This window comes from Artemia sp. Qi Xiang Cuo, chromosome 5 (assembly GCF_049724085.1).
Source record: "Artemia sp. Qi Xiang Cuo chromosome 5, ASM4972408v1, whole genome shotgun sequence".
NCBI classification, from domain to species: Eukaryota; Metazoa; Arthropoda; class Branchiopoda; order Anostraca; family Artemiidae; genus Artemia; species Artemia sp. Qi Xiang Cuo.
In genome coordinates, this window is record NC_142798.1 from 61742458 (window position 1) to 61764959 (window position 22502).

The 22502-nt window shown below is 34.8% G+C and overlaps 2 protein-coding genes across 18 annotated transcripts in view; one reads left to right on the plus strand and one right to left on the minus strand.

Annotated features, from left to right (window-relative positions):
- Positions 1 to 6716, plus strand: part of Rassf (Ras association family member) — a 41639-nt gene extending 34923 nt beyond the window's left edge. The window contains exons 7-9 of the mRNA XM_089088940.1: positions 1923 to 2424; positions 4660 to 4879; positions 6462 to 6716. Of these exons, the coding sequence (XP_088945066.1) occupies positions 1923 to 2424; positions 4660 to 4879; positions 6462 to 6522 (783 nt within the window). The 3' untranslated portion in view covers positions 6523 to 6716. The remainder of the gene's footprint in view (positions 1 to 1922; positions 2425 to 4659; positions 4880 to 6461) is intronic.
- A 5493-nt stretch (positions 6717 to 12209) lies between these two features.
- LOC148952349 (uncharacterized) overlaps positions 12210 to 22502 on the minus strand; it is a 255070-nt gene continuing 244777 nt past the window's right edge. For all 17 annotated transcript variants that reach the window (XM_089089821.1, XM_089089819.1, XM_089089820.1 and 14 more), the window contains 2 exons: positions 15876 to 16013; positions 12210 to 12425 (listed from right to left, as the gene is read on the minus strand). In XM_089089821.1, the coding sequence (XP_088945947.1) occupies positions 12336 to 12425; positions 15876 to 16013 (228 nt within the window). In that variant the 3' untranslated portion in view covers positions 12210 to 12335. The remainder of the gene's footprint in view (positions 12426 to 15875; positions 16014 to 22502) is intronic.

Sequence of the window (22502 nt, forward strand, 5' to 3'; positions counted from 1 at the left end):
TTTAACAGTACCCTTTTCAATTATTCAGTTCACCTTACAGTCTGAAGTTTTTTGTTTTCCTTTCACACACTTAATGCATGAACCTGTTCTTTGCTAAATTGACCTAAATTAGGTCATAGTTTGAATTATGAAGAATATATTGCCCTTTTGACTGATTATAACATCGCAGACCAATTAAAGTAAGAACATGGCTGAATTTCGCTGGCTGGCGAAATGATTAAATATTTAAAATCTCTTTTGCTGATTCTCAACTCGTGGATGTGCAATTCATGGCTCATTTAAGTTCTTTTCATTTATGTTAAAGTTGATTGAGATAAATTTACTCTAGAATGATAAAAAAAAACCTTAAACGCAACTTTTGAGAAATTTTCGATGCAATCTTACTGATATACGAAATTTTATAGGCCCGAACTTTTCCAATTGCCTCGTACTTAGTTTTACTTAGGGGCATGCCCCCCCCCCCCTCTACTGTTTTGGCATTAAGTAAAACTTTTGCCGAAGTCAAAAATTTCGGCCGAAGTTCAAAGAAATCGGCCGAAATTTAGCAAAATTATTGATTTCTGCAGAAAATACAGCATAAATCAGGTAGCGATTCGGTAAAAGTTACGAAGATCCCCCCCCCAATAAAATGAGCCTCGGGACGCCCCTAACTGTAGCAGCTTGATTCTGCAGCCTGGAATTAAAACTTTTCCCATGAAATATTAGATGGCAGTGTAAATTCTTGAAGTTTAATTCGCTGAAGTTATTTAGGCTATCTGTAGTTAAAATTTGTCTGTGATTAAAGTACCGTGGGCATAAAAAAAAAAAAAACATCATTTCTTTCCTCGATTCATCGTAGGTCTATTACTACTGCTGCTAACAACTCACCGCACCACCAAGCCGCCTGAGGCCAACAGCCGCGCACGCTCCTCTTCCATCCCAATAGGTCTATTAATACCTGAAAACTGTGATTTTCTAAGATTTTCTTTTAGTTGTTTTAGAATAACTAAGTTTTTATGTGCAGTACCACATCTTCTGGTTTTTAAAGACATCTACAGCTTCTTAAGCTGTTTGGGGCCGTATATCTTTATTTTATTTTTTGCTGAATTTTCACCCATGTTTCTTTTTTAAATTTTAACTCCCGCTTCGGCCACAAACGGCGTAACTGCATATGGAGGTCTTTGTCATTAACAATTAAATTCACCATTCTTTTTATTTTTAAAGACATGTATGGTCGTGTATGTTTCCACCTAACTAGTAATGTATCATTTTCGCGTTCTTGAGTTGCTAACCAACTTTAGTGAAATCTAAAAAAAAATCCACAAGGTTTAATAAATACATGATAATCGATAATTTGAGCTTATGCTTTGCAATTTTAACAAATAATCGCGGCTATTAGGTGGTCGCTTTTAGAAAATAAGCTAATTGGCATCGATTTTATTAGTATTTATTTTAGGGATTTCATATTGAAGCCTTCTGTCATTTGTTTTCATATATTTAAAAATGAAGTAGCAGTACGTTTCGTCGTTGCCATTTTCTTTAATTATACAGCCTATACAAGTGTGCTGTAAACTGTATTAAAGTAATTATTGACTACTGATTACTGACCAGTGGTTACTAGTCCACGAGACAAGAAAAAAAGTAAAATAGTATTCAAAGCAAAAATCATAAAAATGCGTTTAGAAATTTCTAGAAAGAGAACTATAACTTTATAAAATTGGGAAATTTTCGAGTTCTTTAATGGGTGGAAGAAGAGCTTAGTTTATCTATATCTGTTATCATTATTACTATTTATTAGGATAATTATATTTTGTACTCTACTGACCATTTTCCGTCTTTTGGTTCTTAATTCTAATTAGTTCTGACACTTTTATTCGTGGTTGTTTGCTTGGCCCACTAAAATAATGTGTTTTTTTTTCTTTTGTATTTTTGTTCTTTTCTAGCCAGCCGACTATTGGTATTTTCAAAATTCTGACAGTGACAACGAACCTGACCAACCATCCACACCATCTACAAAGAGCTTTGAAGACAATAATAATTCCAATTCAGTATCCTCTGAGTCTAGTCTATTTTCGCCCAAGTCTCGGAAGTCATTAAGTTCTTCTAGTGATATACCTAGTGAACCATCTTCACCATTAACGCCATCTTCTTCTACCCCTTTAACAGAGCGGAGGTTAAGTAATGGTCAGTCTCGAGGTAGTACTGCAATTCGCCGACAGCATGGACGACGATTTGATAAGTCCAAACTAAAACGAAGATGTTCAATAAATGGACATTATTATAATAGGGACACTTCTGTTTTTACACCTCCTCATGGCAGTGTGATGAGTGTCTGGATAACGTCGCTAGTCTCAAGTCAAGAAGTGATGAATATGGTGCTTGAAAAGTATAAAATTGAAAGTCAATCGTCGTCCTTTGCGCTGTACCTAATTCGCGAAAATGGAGGTAAGATAAACGGAATTTATTCATAATAACCTTTTTGAAAATACAGAAATAACGTATATGCAAAAAAAGAGGCATAAATCAAGCCGAAACTGCTGATGGGAATTTGGCTATGGGTATTAAAAGGTAGTGAATTATGTTATCTCTACTGAATACGTCTTACAGTAAAGGTTGTTAATGCTATGTGTAATAAGACATTTTACTGACTAGCTTGGAAGCTTGGAAATACGTGATGGAAAAAAGAACTGAAAATGGTGACCCCTCTCATGTTACCCCCCCCCCCCTCCTCCTCTCTATCGCCTTGCTGCAGTTGCATACAATCTGCTTGTTTTTTTTTGGGTTGGATATTAGACATTTATCGACTTAAATGAACAAAGTTAACCATTGAGATAATTGTAGTCCTAGTTGGAGACCTCAACATTGAAAAATAGTCTGCCTTCGCCATTCCCATTTAAAATGATCCAGTTCGTCCTCCACTGTCCCAGATAGCTGGCAAGTAAATTGTGCTCCTGTTTGATTCTTCCTAGGATTTGTTTTATGTACCAGTCACCCAAGTGTAAAATAATAATTTGCTATAAGCAGGGGCGTAATTTGCAACAGGGCACGGGGGCAACTGCCCCTCCCAGAACTCGGTCTGTTCCCTTCTTCAAACCCCAGTTTGCCCCCCACCCAGCTGAAATCCAGTTTTTCTCACAATCAAAACTAAGATAAGCCTGCTTAATTCAAGTATCCACAGAAACAGGTCAGTTTTCTTTAGTATATCTTTACCTTATGGTACTATATGACTCATTTTCAAATTTTCACTGTAATTTTCACTTGATTTGGGAAAATTGGCTCCAGCTTTGGTCCTCCTCCCCCCCCCCCCCCCGGATTTAGACGAAATTACGCCACTGGCTATAAGCATTGAATTGATCGCTTCATATCATTTCATGATCAGTGGACTTTTTATTTTAAATCCTCATTGTAAATAAATGCTCTAAAGTGAATTGGGCAACCTTGATAAAACACTAAAAATAAGAAAGAACAAAACAAAAAAACTACCCTTCATTAAAGTAAATAAATATCCTTGAAAAACATCCGAGATTTTTGGTAAATGAAGTTTAAAGTGTGTTATTTTGCTATTATTTAGTTTTGATTGTTTAATTACTACTTGCATGAAGGCATGGAACGTCCATTCAGTGCCTGAATAACTAGATATAAGTACTGGAAAATTAAATTAAAGGAACATCTGTTTGACTAATGAAGTTTTCTGCCATTTTTCAAGTGTAATTTCCGGCTTGATTACATCCACAATTAGACTAGTAAATTTTAGCTGGCCAATAGGCTTTCAAGAATCCGCTTATCCAAAACACCATTTCATGTTTCTATACATACGTACAGGCAAGGAAGAAGGGGGCAAAACAGGCGATTTCTACACATAATAAATTAAACTGGTTAGATTTCTATGGTCTCAGTTTGATGGCTACCTTCTGTGTACCGTGCCCTAATTGAAAGTTTACAAGTTCTTGGCAGGACCTTTGTTTGGTTTCCTTATTTGGCTAATTATGAAAGCAAATAAAAACAGATAATTTTCTATGCTATTACCTTAGAAATTATAAGATAACTTTCATTACGTAGATGGAAAATAAGTAAAAATTAGCTTGAATAAGGTAGAAAGCTTTTAATTTGGTGTTTTATTAGTTAGAATTGGTTCATCCCATTCAATTCATATTAGAAATTCTCTGCATTTCTAATGGTATTGAGTTAAAATATAATTTATTGATTTTAGCTTTGCTATAAGGATTGGGTCCCTCTATTGATTTTGCCCTAACCTCTAACACATTTTATGTTAACCATTTTTACTCTAATCTTTTTATCTCTGATTTCAAAACGCTTTACTTATAAAAACCAGACAACGGAAAGGCTCTTAGAAGATTATATAATTTGGATTAAAGCATATGCATGCATACATCATTAAAAAATTGAAAATTGGAAGCTATTTTTACAGGGAATGGGCTATAAAATGAGAGGCCTGGGCTACTCATGGTAGTAATAGCGAAATCCGTTACTGAAAATTTGATTCTCGGTTTTTTCTGTTATTAATCTGTTATAATTTTTTTCCTTTCCAACTTCCTGTACATGTCAGATCCCCGTTGTGAGCCCGTTTCTCAGTAAGGAAAGGGTAGAGTGGGGCACAATAAGATCATATTAAATTTTACTGCAATTTTTTTTCCTGTGTGCTAACTATTTCTTTCGTAGAGGCGCGTAAGCTACGAGACGACGAGAATCCCTTAATTTTGCGAGTGTTGTTGGGTCCTAACGAAGACGTTGCAAAACTCTACCTCATGGACAGTACAGCCACAACAGAGATTAGCTCAGCCGTAGCACAGTATTTGAATCTCAGCCAAGTTGAGTGCAGATCAATTCTGGCAAAGTTTGCCGAAGAAGAAGAAAAAGAAATTGAACAAACTAGACTAAGGTAATATTAGGTTCTTTGTGGTCAGAATCATGTGTCAGAGCCTATGTGTATGTAAGTCAGTGTTGCCAACCTGGCACAGTTCAAATTTTCGTGTACATTCTGGTTTTACTACCTATGTCTTGCTCCTTTCTGTTTCGGAATGTTTAAGTTTTAGTTTATCAAAAATGTTCTTCTTGTTACGGAAAATTTTCAAACTACTGTTCAGATGGTACAGAATAACCTCCTGTGGTACAATTTTAGCCGGGAAACTGGTACAGTTTATTTCAAAGCGTTGGCTACGCTGTAAGAATATGAAATACGATGTAAATCCTAAAAATAACCAAGGAACTTTTTTTTTAACTGTCGATTTTGCTTTTCATAAGGAAAAAAAATGTCTTTTTGATCAATCATATAAGGGCCTCCCGTACTTCAGTCCATACTAGCAGCCATTAGATAGATTTACTTTTGTTTTAACCTCCAGTTGAATCAACTTCCAGTAAATTTATCTGGCCTTGCATCCTAATAAGTTGGATGCGAATCCAATTCAGTGCAAGTTATGGCTGTGTGCACGAATGGCACGTCTTTTTGAATAAAGTCGCACAGTTGACCATTAATCACCGCAATAAGGTGTTTAAAAAGGGTGATAAAGATAAGAGACCAAATGAGTCAATGAGATACAAGATAGTGACAGGAGACAAAGGGTTAAGTTTCACCACCCTATACATGTATTATTTGAAAAAAACTACGTTTTCTAAAGAGTTAAAGAGGCTGAGTTACAAGGTCGAACCTTAAAACGTACAGGGATTAGGAGGCACAGTTGGGGGGCTGCCGCCCCCCAAACCCCCGCTTTCGCAGCCTTTAAATAAAAAAAATTTTTTTTTAACTGTAAGTAAGGAGCGACATTAAAACTTAAAACGAACAGAAATTATTCCGTATATGAAAGGGGCTGTGCCCTCCTCAACGCCTCGCTCTTTACGCTAAAGTTTGACTTTCTCACAACTATTTTTTTAAACAATAAAAACCTTAGCGTGCCTTAGCGTGCCCCCCTGCCTACGTGCTTAGAGGTCACCCTTGGTTAATTGACTGTAAATACGTAAGAAATATATATATATATATATATATATATATATATATATACATAATCCTCCTAATAAAGGGAAGTCAGAGATTAAATATAAAATCATCTGAAAATTCAGAGTTTAAAATTTTTTAAGTTTTCCCAAACTAGCCCTTTCCTTCCTGTATAAATGGATGAAGGTGCCGTTGTGCATAGATTTTATTTGCTTCGTACTGACTAGATCCCATATTTGGTTGGGGTTTTTTGCTTCTAGAAATATTTTTCTTTCACACGTTTTTGATGTTTCTAAGCATTTGAGAGATTTTTTTTTTAAATCAGTTGTTTATATTGAACCAGAAAAAAAAGTGCATATTTCAGAAGTTAAATTGATTAATTAATAATCACAGAGGACCCTTAGCATGTGTCTGTATAGAGGGGAAGAACTTTCCGTAGGGACGACCGGCTTTTGAAATACTGATATGTTTCGTTTTATTTTACTGTCACCTTTAAAAGTTTTTTGTTTTATCGCAATTTAATCTGTTTCAGATATGCTGAACTTCGTAGACGTATGGAACTGCGATTGCAGCAGCTTAAAGTGAAATTGTAATTCCTCATGACTCAAGCTAATTCAAGTGCCATTATTCATAGGCGACATTTTTTGGTAGCCAATTTGAACTTTGTCTCTCTTTTTTACTTGATTTATACTCTTAAACAACCAGAGCTGTGGCAGCTCTGTTCTCTCTTTTTGTTTTATTTTACCATTATTACTATGCGATTTTTTGAATAAAGACGTGAAGGACACTGATCAAATCTTTGATTCTGTTGCCAAAGATATATTAGACATGGGGCTTATCCCACAAACAAGAGCTTATCTTTGTTCCTATTCATTCATTGAACCTTTTTTTTGTACTATTTCAAGCTGATCCCGGTATCGACAGAAATATCTCGTATTTTGGAGGACTTGAATTTTGATCATTGAGCGGCAATGACGCCGCAAACGAAGCATAGTACCCTGGCCCATTGGCAGACAAGGTTATTAACCCTGAAAAATTAAGTTCATATGAAAAAAAGACTGCTTGATTCTAAAGACTAAGGGAAGAGAATGGTAAATTAGTCTCATACTAAACCAAAAGAAAATCATGGCAGTGATTTCAGGGTGTCGAAAAAGCCCATGCTCAACATTTCAGTACCCTTTCTCGAGTAAAGAGATTATAAAAAAGTCATGTTTGAACTTTTATATACCCTCCTACCTTGTGTCTTTTATTTTGCTTTTTATCGAGGTTTATAGAGTCGAGCTATTGGCTATAGAAATAGGAAAAGTTAGTCTTTTTCAAATCAAGAAAAGGATGACACAACAGCAAAGTATTGTTACCCACCTTTTTTGCTGCGAAAAGACAGTATACGCAAACCACAGAACACCAGTGTACGACGATCGAATATAATTCCGATGTTGCCAATTAATTTAGTTGTCTTTTCCACCATCTTGCCGAAAAAAGAGCTAACCCAAATCACACAGCTCCAGGGTAAGAAATCGAAAAGTTTCATAGACCATCATCAATTGGAAGGTTCGAATAACTTCACATGATATATCGCAGTTTCAGCGATATGCTGCCACTCGATGGCGTATTATGTATCTAGGCATTTAAATGAAATATCTCAAAAGGTTTTGTCTAAGTTATATTTTGAAGGCTTTACTTATCGATATTTGTTCTAAATAGAAAAAACCATACCTACCTGGAAATCATTTGAATATATATGCGACCTATTTTCAATAAGGTGGGTAGAAAACAGGTAGATAAAAATTAAAAGGCTTATTATCTCAACTTCCAATTCTTATAGATAATATTTATGCTGGAAATCTAACAGTATTTGAGGTCCATACACTTCCCAGATAGTTTGAGTAAAGATAGCACATTCTAAAGATCTTTTAAAGAGTTTAGGCTGTTTCTTTTAAAGTTTGTTCGCTGTGAAACGTGATTTTGGGAAAAGCCTGCAGCTGTAATTCACACCAAAAGGAGAAGATACTTACAGCATCGTACTTTTGTTTTGTTTCAAATCTATCTGAAACCTGCCTGAAATGGCACCAGCAATCCAAAGATCCCAGGAGCCAACTCCAGCTACTTGAATTAAAAACTGCGTAGAAACTGTCTATTTAAGAAAATTCGCAGTTGGTGCCCTTTTCGAAATGATAGCTTTCGTCCAGATTATGATATCACGTAGACTGTTTCTTCGAGATTGATGTAAACTTGCTTAAAAGATTTTGCAAAATATGCTGTATTCACGCCTTTTTCAGTTCGTGTTTCAAATATGCTTATAATGCACAAGGTACCAAAATTCCTTCCCCCTACGGAAAAAAAACAAATAAAATCCCCAAATTTGGAAAGCCTTTTTTTCCGGTAGGGTAAACGCCTAGAACCATTTTCTGTACATATACCATATTCCGTACATGAACCATTTTCATATACGTATTTTCGCCTTTTTTTTCAAACGTACATTATCGGTGTATCTTTTAAAACACCATATGATTGCAGAAAAATGATATAGGCTTACGAAAACTTGCGAAGAAAATCTAACATCTCAAAGATTGGATTATTGTGTAAATTATGACCTTTGGGAGTCCAAATTTTCTGTTAAATTATGTAAGATTTGATTTAGCTGTTTTGTATTACTTTAGTTATGCTTGAATCGAAATCTCCAAACTCTAATTCAGTTTAGTTTTCAAGCAGAATATGACAATTACCTGTCTACGGATTGTTTTGGGTACCCGACTGACAGACCGTATCTCAAACAGTATGCTATACGGAAAATTGTTCTAGGCGTTTACCCCCTCCCCCCGCGGAAAATACCCCGCGTGGAAAATAAGACTTTCCAAATTTGAGAATTTTATTTGACTTTTATTTTTGCATTTTACGTAGGGGGAAGGAATTTTGGTACTTGTGTAATATACGCCACTCAGTCAAGTTTAAGCTGTGTAAAAGTTGAGACAAACCGGTGTCTTCGTTAGTTTCTTTCAGCTTATCGTGAGACAAGGCTAAGACAAGTGACAGAATAGATGGGAAATATATACTTTGGGCTATATATTTGCGCAAGTAGGGGGGGGGGGGTAAGTATAGCGGGTCTACATGCACAATGTGTTAGATACAATTATTCTGCATATTATGAAGTAAGAATTGTTTTGTGACTTCAAAATGTCCAAATACTTTACCCCCCCCCCCCTATTTGCAAATAAAAAGCCCAAATTATATATTTGCCATCTATTCTGTCACTTGTCTTTGTCTTGTCTCGCGCTAAGCTGTAAGAAACTAACGAAGAAACCGGTTTTTTCTCGAGTTTTACACAGCGTAAACTTGAGTGAGTGGCGTATAGTAGGCCTACACAAATACCAAATTCCTTCCCCCTATGGAAAATGGAATTCTCAAATTTAGAAAGCCTTATTTTCCACTGAGGGGTATTTTCCCTTGGGGGGGGGGGGTCACTACGGATAATATGACTCTACCCCTCCTTCTAGGGATATAATTAGAGAAAGGTTGAGATGGCTAGGACGCGTTCTGCGAATGAAGGGTGCAGATTAAAAAAGATAGTCCTTGTCGGCCAACAGTCTATGGCCAAACGAAAAGCAGGTAGCCCCCGAATTGGGTGAATGAATGTCATAAAGAAAAATTTAAGGTAAATGGGAACTTTTTGGGAGGTTTTAAAGAGGAGGGCTTTGAATAAACTGAGATGGAAGAGGAGGGTGCGTAGCTGTGTTGGCCTCAGATGGCCTGGTGCTGCAGTGAGTTGTTAGCAGTAGTAGCATCCCCGCCACCCTTACAAAATTCTTCCATTTGATAAATATTTTGTTAGATTAACCTGAAGCATGTGCTAAACGAGGAATACATTTTAATTAAAGAGGATCAGAACCTTAAATCAAGCAGTTGGTGCTAGCGAATTGCAAGTAAGGAGTGACGCCGCTCAATAGTAACTCAAACTTTAAAAAAATGGAATTTCTGATACCAATAAATATATCAAAAGAACCGGCTTATTATGCAGATTCTAAATCTATAAGGTTCTTTAGGCTTGGTGATACCCATGAAAGGCTACGAGCCTCAGAAAATTTACCTGATTTTCAAACAAGGGGGGAACACCCCCTAAAAGTCAAATAATCTTAATGAAAATCACACCGTCAGATTCAGCGTATCAGAGAAGCCTACTGTAGAGGTTTTAAGCTCCTATTTGAATGTCGTTTTTTTTATAGAAAAATGTATATTTTTTCTTCAGGGGTGATCGTATCGAACTAACGGCCCTAGATCATCGGGAGAGGGCTCATTTGAACGGAAATTAAAAGTGACTTACAGTGCCCTTTTTAAGTGACTTACAAGATTGGAGGGCAACTATACTCCCTCCCACGCCTCTTTTTTCCCCAAAAGTTTGAGATAGCCATTTTGTTCAGCATAGGAGAAAGGTCCAGAAACTATGTCTTTGGAGATAACATGACCCCCCCCCCATCCCCTGGGGAAAGGTCTTTAAGTTATAAAATGTGCCCTTTCTTTACATATAGTATTTGTTATTGAGAAGTTCGCCTACATTTTTCGTGGGGAAGGGGGGTGAATTGTTTCATGGGGAAGGAATTTTCTATTCGGTTAACTTTTCAGTAAAATTTTTTACCCAGGAATTTGCCAGAATCTATACGAAATTCTTTTTATTTGTCTTGCTTTCTTTTTTTCGACTCAATTATGCATGTGTAGATGTTCAGGGGAAATTTTCAGCTGGTTTAAAATTTTCTGGGAAATTTTTAGTGGGGTGGGTGGGGTATTTCCGTAGAATGAATTCTCCATAGGAGTTTTCTGCAGGAGAAATTCTTCATGGGGACTTTTTCGCGAAAGCAACTTCCCAATGGGGGGTGGGGGTCCAGGAAAAAACTAACACAGAAGGGAGGATTTCCGCAATGTTTGGAAAAATGATTAGGAATTAAATTTTATTTTAAATGAAATAATGCTAAGGAGAATTTTTCAGGTAGAATCGTCCGCAAGAGATATTACTGGGGGGGGGGGGGTCTTTTCGGCAAAAATGAAACTATTCGGAGGAAATTCTAGAGGCGGAGGTAATTTACGTAAGAAGAATTTTCTACAAAGGAGTTTCCCGTAAGAGGAGGGAATTTTTCATGGAGGAGAAGCAAGATTTACCGGCATTTTTCTTAAACAAACTAGTTTTTCTTAACTGAAAGTAAGCAGCAGTATTTAAACTTAAAACGTACATAAATTATTACTTATATGAGGGGGGGGGGTAGTTCCCTTCTTAATACCTTCCTCTTTGCGCAAAAGTTTTTTTTAGATCTTTTAAAAAAACTTTTTATTCTAATTGAACGGCCCTTGTGTTAAGGGTTGGAACAAAATGTCAAACTTTAGCGTAGAGAACGAGATATTAAGAGGGGGGCAAGCCCCCTCATATACGTAATAATTTCTGCTCGTTTTAAGTTTTAATGCTGCTCCATACTTACAGATTGTTTTTATTTAATCTCTTAAAAGGGCAACAAGGAGAGCAAGACAAGAAAACGCTTGAATACTATCTGAGGTAATAGGTTTCGGTTCGTTTTAAGTTTGAATTATCATTTGAATGTATTTTTTATCATCTTAGGTTTAATGCAGCTCTATACGTCCCTTTGAAAAACTTCTTTTTAGCGATATTTTTTTAATTGATAAAATGAAAATCCATCTAAAATATGAAATTTTATGAAGTTTTGTATTGTGGTAGGTAGGAGCTTGGAGGAGGATTCTTGTCTGGAAGAACGCTTAAGGGGGTATTCTTGGGGGCCCGGAAAATGTTTGTACAAATTTCATCAAGATCAGATCACTTTTTGATTGTGCCCCATCCCCTTTTTACTGAAATCATGAAAATTTTCGTATGCTAATAGCTTTTGATAGGCACCTTTAAACTTAGTAAGCTCTACATATTTGGAATCAACATAAAGTGGAGATTCTTTTGACGCATACATTGTTCCCAACTTAAGATTCTTTTTTAGATATTCGGTAACTATTCACATAGGTTGCTTTTTACTTACAGCTCGTTTTCCATGAGCTCATTGGTAACAAAAGTAAATCCAAGCGTTGCACAAGGGCCATTCTTCTATCGAACCAGAAAAGATATTTTTGGTTTGGGTTGGGGGCTGCTGATCTTTTGCACAATTTAAAAGAAAAAATTTGCACAATGATGTCTAGACAGACAATAATATAATTATTTAACGTAGCGCAGAAAAAAATGTAAAAGAGAAAACTAATAAATCTATGCTGCTTAATCCAGACTAATCTATATCTGCACACAAATTAAATCTGACAAAATTTTATTACTGTCAAAACTATTTCTTAAATAGCAGTTTTGGCACAGTTAACAAGCGTTCAGCGAAACAATGATTCTCTGTACAATATATACATAAAATAAATGGCATTAATAATCGTAATCTTCATCTTCTTCCTCATTGCGAATATGGTGCAATGAATCTTTTTTCACTAGAGTATGTGACGGCGCTGAGAACATCTAGAAAAAAAATTCTGTTTTATTTTCTTACTGTTGTTACAAATACAACTTTCTCCAAAATGCAATATTGGTTATCTTTTTTTTTTAATGTATTATTGTTTAGCTTCACCCCGGAAGCAAGCAAAAAAAGAGGATAAGAAAACGGAACTAATTTACAAAAACATCCCGGGAAACAAGGGAGAGCAAGTATTAACTTCATTATCTATAGATCCTTATAGGTCATTTCCAATTAAACAAATGTTATGTTTTATCTTGTTTCGATTTTTACCATTTTCCAATTTTTCCTGGATTATTTTTAACAATATGATATATTTTTTTTTACAATTCGTGATGGAAATTAATTTCCATCCGGATATCCAAATTCTTTCTTTCTCTTGTCGTTTCCTCTAAAACATTCTTTTCTCTCGTTAAGTCCCTAGGTTCATCATAAAAGGGACCTCAGCGTCTTCGTCCCACACAGTGCGGCGATGGCAAGCGAAAACAACGATTAAGCAACATTGGACTTCTAAGCAAGGGAAAACAGTAAGAAAGATTTACAGAACTATTTCTTATGGAAAAAAAGTAACTAGGAAGTATGGATTATGGAAATAATATCGGCTTTCCTAAGTTTTTCCACGTGCCTTTCCGTAAATAATCTGAAAAGGAGATACCATGATTTACCTCTAAGTTAAAGAGCTCGTAGAATGTATATTCAAAGTGGGATGATCTCCGTCGAATTGGAGTGTGGGTGATTTCCATGCATTGATTTCAATCAGTAATTGAAATAATAACTGATTGAATTACAAATTGACTAAAATTGTAAATAAAGCTAAAAGAAGAGAGAGCTAGTTGTTGTAAAATATAAAGGAAAACATAGAAACTTGTTTAGAATTTTTAATCGCTAGTTTAAGAAAAAGGCGAAAAATTAAGACTAGAATTGACAAGATCAAGTTGTAGTAGTAGAAAAAAACTTTATTAGTGAAAATGAGGCTTATTAAAGAAGAAAAAAAATCAAAAATCCTATTATACCTTATAAAAAAAACTGATAGGTCCTCATTAGTGCCTTGTAGGCTTATAGTTTTTCTTTGAACTTGAAGTAAACAATTTTTTAAAGACTTTTATTCAACTTGATCTGTTTAGGGTATTAAATCTTCAAAGAATAATTCTAAAAAATAAATTACACACCTGTTTCCAGATTTGGTGTTTATTATACACAAGTAACCCTGGGGCTATCTGTTCTTCGGAGTGTTAGGAGGCGTGATCACGACATGAGGTTACTCTTACAAATGACTCTTTGTTGGTACTAAGCATGCATCCACTACTTTAGAGGAGTGGTTCCTAACAGATTTGGGGTTATGTCCCACCTAGGCATTTCTAAAATCCTGATGCCCCTCCTCCCTCACGACATTTGATTTTTTTTATTCATTTTTTAAATTATAGTTTCCTTGAAATCACTAGGTACTTCAAAAATGAAGTTCAAAAATCATACTAGGTACTCTTGTTCAAAAATCATATTCATAATCGGCTTAGATTAAAAGCTTAGACTTAAAGGTAAATACTGCTCCACTCCTCCCTCAAAATAAAAATTCACACCCTTTAGAGATTTTAATTATATAGATTTATGTTAGACCAGACTAACCCTGACTTATCGTAAGTAAAGGCCTGTGACATTGGACATCATCCTTGTATCTAAAAGTTCCGAGCTTTTATCGCTTCTAAGAGTGCCATTGTGCTATTATTGGTGATCGGGCACTGTAAGTTAACATAATTGTGTACTCTTGATTTCCCTTGAACATTAGGAACATTCTCAAAACTAAAGCTGCTGTACTTTAGCCATATTAAGCGTTACTACGGTGCGGATCAGCAAATTTTATACAAAATTAAAGACTTTTTGGGCGCCATATACTTCAGTTACATTAGTAACGGTGTAAGGTTTTAACAACGTTTTTAACTTCTAACAATGTTGATAAGGTTTCTTATCCAGTTTCCGAAAGATTTTATGCAAAAAAGTTGGAACTATGGATTGGGCTTTGCTAAAGTCGAGAGAAGACTGAGCTATTCATCCTTGTGATAGTCCAAACAGATATTGATAATGACTGATATAGACTAATTAGGTACCCTTTAATAACAGCTAATTTAAATCTGATACCCTCTAGATATGGTAATTCCACCTTAAAGACCAGGTAACATTGCCAATACATGAAATTGTTTTATTTTTCGGTTGGAAAAATGAATTTAAATATTCAATGTATTGCTTAAATACCCAGACTAACCACCAGCCTTTGCCAGAAAAAGAACGTTGGGTAAGACCCTCTTAAAATTAACGAAAATTTTTGAAAATACACCTTATTGAAGCTTTAGATCGATCTTCATAAAATTTTATTGAAAGTAATTTCCCATTCATCCTGCAAAACTTTCTGAATTTTCAATCACGTCAAAAAATACCAATTTTTTTACTTTACTGGGTATATTTTACTACATTATATACTATGCTATACTATATACTATACTATAATAGAAAATACTTTCTAGGATATACTTCGAAGCATTCTTCCATTTCTTTTGTCTGATTTTTTTTTTTTAGGACATTTTCCTAATTTTAGTGATAGCTTGTTTGAGAGTAAAAGACCCGAGGTGATTCAAGTAATTTTCTCATTTAAAAGTTCTGTAAAAGATCAACGCAAGTGATCTTTGTTATCAATGTGAAAACAGTAACTTCAAAATTATGAAAAACCCTTAGAATTTGAGCATCTCCCTCCTATGTATTCCTGAATTATATAGAAGGGATACACATAAAAATATGTTTGTTTATTTTATTATTTGTGAAGTGGTCACAGTGATTTTTGAATTTGAAGAGCTGCTAAACCAGCAACCTAACCAAACGATACTAAATCACATTAGAGGCCTTAAAAATAATTATTTTACATGCATATTTTCTCTGTTACAACCAAAAGTGCGACCAATAAGTTTTACCCGGAACAATTAGCCTACTATCAGAATTTTTGTTTTTGGAGATGGAGTATTTAAGGAGTTATTAGAGAGGGAGTATAGAAGGGAGTATTTATCATTTTCCTCCTTTGATACATTTTCTAAATGTCCTTTTTTCTTAGGGTGGGTTATCTTTGTGGCACCCATGACCACAGCTACCCCAAGTCCATATTAACTGTATACAGATATAGTTGGCTAATTGTATATGCGAGTATTAATTGTATATATATTTATTAGCTAGGCTGTCTCAATTTTATATCTCTTAATATATATATTCTTTTAGTTTTAGATTCTAGGGGTTTTTTTTCTTTCTGTCTCTTTTTTTTTGTAATGGCTGGCCAATTTGGCTTTAGATCTTTTATTCAACAAGTGAAAGATTTAATATTGCGATTGGTAAATAGTATATTTCGTCATCTTGTTACTCGCTATTAAAACTGATAAAAATGAATTTTCTACTTTATTAATATTTCAATTTGGGCATACCTGTGTCTGGGGTCTCCATCCGCAACCGGGCACAGGCAAGCCATCTGGCCCTATCGGACAAGGCGCATCTAAGCCTGGTTGGCCTTGTTCTCCTTTAATCCCACGATCACCTTTCCGTCCCCTTTTACCTTGTGGACCCTATAAAAAGAGGGAATTCTAAAAAAATGAAACAGTAGACATCAAAGAGAATTGAAACTTGTAGGATTTGGATCTTCGGCGATTTAAGTTGGGAAGAAGAAAACTAAAAAGAACTAGCGCCAATTACTGTATATTATTTGATGATTTCATCTAAAAAGCATATAATTTCAAAGAAAATGGATATTTGATATGGTTATTCTGAAATACAATAGAATTAAAACTGACTTTTCTTGGCAAGTGATCAGCAACTTTTTATTTTCAAGAATTATATAAAGTCAAAGTCCAGTCTGCCCAAAAGTCAAGGGCGGATCCAGGATTTGTTTAGGGGGGGGGGGCAAAAAAGATTGATCCAATAAACTTGCGCTAGGAGCAAGTTTAATTAACGCAAACTTGAGTTAATTAAATAAATTACACAACTTTCAACTACGTTAGGAGGGAAGCACCCCCTCGCCAATACCTTTAGTCAATACCTCGCTCTTTATACTTAAGTTTAAGTTTTGTTCACACCAAAACTCCCTGAATCACACAGGTCGTTTAGTTAGAATAGACAGGTTTTTTTGAAGTACTAAAAAAACTTGATCATTCAGAGCAAGACATCTACTAGGGAGTGAACCCCCTTATATACGTAGTCATTTCTGTTCGTTTTAATGTTGCTCCTTACTTTCAGTTGAAAAAATTTGTTTGTTTTTCAATTTCTAATCGTTTTATAGATAATGCTGGGAAATCCGGCACCCTTTCATAGAAATGTCCCTTCCCCCAAGGAAACATCCTACATGGAAAGATCCTCCAACATAACCCCCTCCTCTGACCCCCTCCCCCCTCGAAAAAGTTCATAGCTTGCAGCTAAGTTGGGCAAAGTTCATAACTTGCAGCTCTTCCCCCGACAACTGTGTGGGACTTAGTCATTCTCAAAGACATATTTATTAAATTTTCGACTATGCTGAACCAAATGGCTATCTCAAAATTTTGATTGGGTGACTTTGGGAAAAAAATGAGCATGGGAGAGGGCCATGTTGCCTTTCAATTTTTGGTCACTTAAAAATAACACCAGAACTTTTAATTTCCGTTCAAATGAGTCCTCTCACGATATTCTGGGACTACTGGATCGATACGATCAACCCTGAAAAAAAAACACGCATCCGTAATCTTTCTTCTGGCAAAAATACAAAATTCAACATTTTTGCATATAGGAGCTTGAAACATCTACAGTAGGGTTTTATGTAACGCTGAATCTGACGGTTTGATTTTCATTAAGATTCTACCATTTTTAGGGGGGTTTCTCCCCTTTTCGAAAATAAGGCAAATTTTTTCAGGCCTTTTACTTTTGATGGGTAAAAAAAAATTTGGTGAAACATATACATTTGAAGTCAGAATAAAATCCAATTCTTTTGATGTATCTACTGGTATCAAAATTCCGTTTTTTTAGAGTTTCGGTTACTATTGAGCTGGGTCGCTCCTTACTTACAGTTCGTTACCACGAACTGTTTAATAAATGTACATTTATTTTTGTAATTTTTCTCAAAAACAACCCCGTATTATTTTTAAAGAGCAAATTACATCATCTACGGTTAGAAGACAAGTCAAAATTACAATAAAATGAAGGAAAGTTTTATTTTAGCGTTTGTGGAAGATAAACCGTAGGCCAAAAGCCATGAGCCTGAGAAAATTTACCTGATTTTCGAAAAATGGGGGAACACCCCATAAAGCTCAAAAAATCTGAATGATAATCACTCCATCGGATTCAGCGTACCAGAGGACCCTATTGTAGATGATTCAAGCTCCTATCAGCAAAAATGTGGATTTTTTTTTATTCTTTTGCCAGAAGAAAGATCATGGATGTGTGTTTGTTTTTCTCAGTGGTGATCGTATCGACCCTGTGGTCCTAGAATATCGGGAGAGGGTTCGTTCGAACGGAAACTTAAGGTTCCAGTGCCCTTTTTAAGTAACCAAAAATATTCGAGGGCAACTAGGTCCTCCCACGCCTCTTTTTTCCCGAAATCGTCCAATCAAAATATTGAGATAGGCATTTGAAAGGCCCAATAAGCACGCCTTTTGAGATAACATGACTCCCACAGCCCCTGAGGAAAGGCCTTCGGAATTTTCCATGGGGAGGGAAGTTTCCTGGGGGTGAACTTTTCAGGGGAAATTTTACACTGGGGAAATTTTCCAGAATTCCTATACGGATTTCTTTTTATATGTCTTGCTTTCTCTTTGCCGACTTAATTTTTACGCATGGACATATAAGTTTAATTGTCCGGGGTAGATTTCCACCGGGATTGAATTTTCTAAAGGATATTTCCGTGGGGATGGTGATTTTTTCTTGGAGATGGACCCAGATTTCCTGTCATTACTTAAAAAACGATCAGAAATAAAATTAAAAAAATAAGGTTTTTCAAATGAAAATAAGGAGCAAAATCGAACTTTAAATCAAACAGAAAGTATTACGTATAATAGAGGAGGGGGATGCTCCCTCCTCAACACCTAGCACTTTACGCTAAAGTTTAAATTTTGTCCCAATTGTTTAAGAACGATTCCTATAACACAAGGGTCGTTTAATTTGAACAATAAGAACCTTTTTAAAAGTACTAAAAAAACTTCAGCATGAAGAGCGAGATGTCGAGGAGAGAGAACCCCTCCCCCCCCCCCCGTATACGTTATAATTTCTGTTTGTTTTAAGTTTTAATATTGCTCCTTATTTTCAGTTGAAAAACTTGTTTTTTATAATTTATTTCAATACAGCGTCGACCAAAGAGTCTAAGAAGCTTACAAGAGTTAGATCTTAGGCAATTTAACATATGAAGATCTACAAAAAAAAACTATCAATACCATCTACTATGCGGTGACACTTGTTATTTTTTCAAGCTCTGTAATGATTTTTCTGTAAGGAACTGAGATTACATACTTATTGCTACCCTAATTTTACCAATTGCACTAATCAAAAACTACAAGAGCCACTTATATATTAGCATCTGGTTAGGCGAATTAATCGAAAAAGATTGAAAATTTCAAACAAAATTGAATATATGATTTGATTAACATACAATGAAAAAGAAGAAGGTGAAAATTTCCGGCATGTGATGATTAATCAACAGTTTTTAGTTTCGAGAATTATTTCAAGTCAAAATAGAGTCTGCGCAACGTAATCCTAGGTTAGCTTAGAAATATCACCCTCTTCTAAATTTAAAAGCTACTTGGAAAGAAGGATGTTTCAGCAGTTTCGGATTCAACAAAATCGCTAAATACTAGATGGCGTTGGTAGTTTTCTTTTGAACACTGTTGCCAATTTGCACTTATAAATTTTCGATGTTCTTTGTGTATAGTGTGAAAATTACATTAAAGACTCACAGAAGGCATTTTGGGTCTCTATATATTGGTAAACTATATTTAGTTAATGATATATTCCAATCCATAGTTGTAATTTCGCAAAATGATTTTCTTAGAAATTCCAACTAGAACATTTTCTATGGTCTCTAGCAGCTAATTAACATGTACTGTATTATCGTGTACCATATACCATACTAAACATGTATCTACGTACGCTGGAATGAATTATTGGGGTGAACAGCACATGAAGAAAGTAGAATAGCACTTTAGCTTTGTTCAATAAGTTTTAATGTTCTATTCTATCACTTGAAACTTTTTATAGTCCGAAAAAATATGCATTTTCACTGTTTTGATTTCAGCTGATTATATTTCGAAGTGTGGTTACTTTATAAAGTGGTACTGCCCTTTGAGAGAAAATTTTCGCCAAAAGCTTAACAACTTCGTCATTTTTCAATTGTCAAAAATTCTAAATATATTTTACTCTCTTTTAACGAGCAAATGTATATATATATTTTTCTATAAATTTTTCCTAAAAATAGCTCCATATTTTTTTTTTATTGGCACCCTAGGATCTTCTGGCCTAAAAAACGATAAATATTTTTGAAAGTTTCATCTTTGTCAATACTTACAGTTTCATATTCGCTCTCTTCGAACTGGATCATAGATTATTTTTAAATAATAGCTCATTCTTTTTCAATTCAAAAAGATCTTTTTACTTGCAATAAAAGCCTTAGTTCATACTATTGAGAAAACAAGGCAATAAACATGCCAAACACCTCAATAAGAACGTACAAGAAAAGTTCCACTTCGCTTCATTCTTTGTTATTTTGAAAAGGTTCAAGTTTTCTCTTCATCGAATGCTTTGATTCCGATTTTGATTTTTAATCAAGACCATATCCAAGTAATTCTTAGGAGAAGAATTATTTTTTTCTTTTGAATTAAAAACTACCTTTTGAAGGTGGTATGAACTAAATAGGGATTAGCATATATTGGATGGCGCTTTTTTGGAATGAATTTAAACCTTAAAAAAGTGTTCAAGCTCCTTTCAGAGGCAATAAACAGGAACATTTTTATTTTAAATCTTCAACATTGCTCAAAATTCACAAAAGGCATTGTTTGCGATAAATTATAAACAATGAGCTAACTTATTAGCTTATTGAAAACCGTGCTGAAAAAAGTTTTACTCATTTGCTCATTTACTTTGCTAATTTTACTTATTTACTAAGCAATTCCATTTACTTTCTAGAACAATATGAAACAAATTATATTCGAAATTATCCTACACTATATTACATTAGGATTAATATTACACAAAATTATATCAAAATTATACGCACAAATTACAAAACATATGAGAATTATTCGCATAAATTATACAATTTTACAAATATATTAGAAAGTATATTCGTGTAATGTTGTTAGGGGTGCGTTATAATCCCGCGAATGCAATTTCAGTGGCAAACAAAGGGTGATATAAATTGGGCAGTTGGTCAGAGCACCATGAGCTAAAGGGTGACCGGACACTGAGGTTCCCGGTTTGCGTGCTACTTAATAGTTTAATCTGATATTTTTGGTAGGAGATATTTTGAAGGTTCCTAAAGACTTTATTTGGAAAGAATACAGAGGGACAAGCGGAGTTTAATCATTCCAAATATTAAATTTTCAAAATATTAAATTTTCAAAATAATCATTCAAAATATTAAATTTTCAAAATATTAAATTTTCAAAATAATCATTCCAAATATTAAATTTTCAAAATATTAAATTTTGAGCTACATAAGAAATCATTGAAGAGATTCTGATTTCCCTTTAAACCATTTTCACGTCGTGATAGAAAACAAAATACACTGTTCCTCCTGCAATATCCGGCGGGAACTAATCCTATTAGCTTATTACCCTAAATTAGAATGTAAAAAAAAAAAGTATAATAGCTTCTCTAATTATTCCATCCTGCTCTTTTCTCATCATAGTCGCAGCGGTAGCTGCAACCTAGTAAAGAACGAACCACGGTCCATAGTAACCGGGAGTTTAAAAAATGTGAAAAAACACAGTCTAGAGAGAAAGAATTATTTCGCTTAATTTTAATAGTAAAAAATTTATTACTTTTATTACTTATTAAAGTTAGTAAGGAGAAAGCTGGTAAGGAGCGGACAGTAGGTTCACTAAGACGATTACAAAGGAAGAGTCAAACATTCAAACGATGTGATTGGCCGGCTGAAAACACTAGTGGTAAGCCCTGCCACACCCCATGAAAGCTTGAATCACCCTAGCACTGGGCAGCAAGGACCGGGTTGACAAGTTCTGGTGTAGAGACTCCCAGTGTATCTTTTTAATTCTTGAAACGTGCAGAAATATTTAGTGGAGAGGTGGCAACTCCTTGAAACTACTTGAAAATAATATTTAATATTTAAGATGTGCTTTAGAAGAAAAATTTAGTGGCAGCATCTCCTTTTTTTAGTAAATTGATTTCTTTTTATGTCAAACCACTCATTATACTAAACGGTAAGTATGGAGAAATAGCGGTAAGTATGACTAAAATTATTATAACAATATAAACATTTTTAAAAGCCTGAATTTGTACCAATTCCAAGTATGTATAATTAATAAGGTTTGAATTTAGCCGCTAAAATTTTTTTGTGTGATAAAATTTGCTTGATTTCAGAAAAAGGGAGAAAACACAGACCAAAAGTGTAGCCATCTTGATGTGCTACACTTTGTGCCACACACAGTGGGATGGAAATCCCACTGATAGAAAATTGGCTTCAAAAATTAAGTAAGGAACTGCGTAAACTGGCAGGTCATTTACATCCTAAATAAACTTATTACATGCAAGATGTTAGGAAGTAGAATACATATTTTACCTCAAAAATAAATATGGTCAGAATTCCAACGCCCTTTAGCTCATTGCACCCTGGAAAACCATCCAGGTTGTCAGCACTTTGAGCCAGAATTGCCCTAGGCAATCCCTTTAAGCCGTAAATAGATTATTGGCTTATCAGACACAAGTTCATCTTACCTGAATGCCAAATTAAATTTCAATAATTAAGTCTCTGGGTATGAGTGCCATGTGAAAAAAGACTATTTAAATGTATTTTTAATGTTTTAAACATATTTTAAAATATATTTATAGTATTTTAGTGTTCGAAAATATAGCTAAATACACAT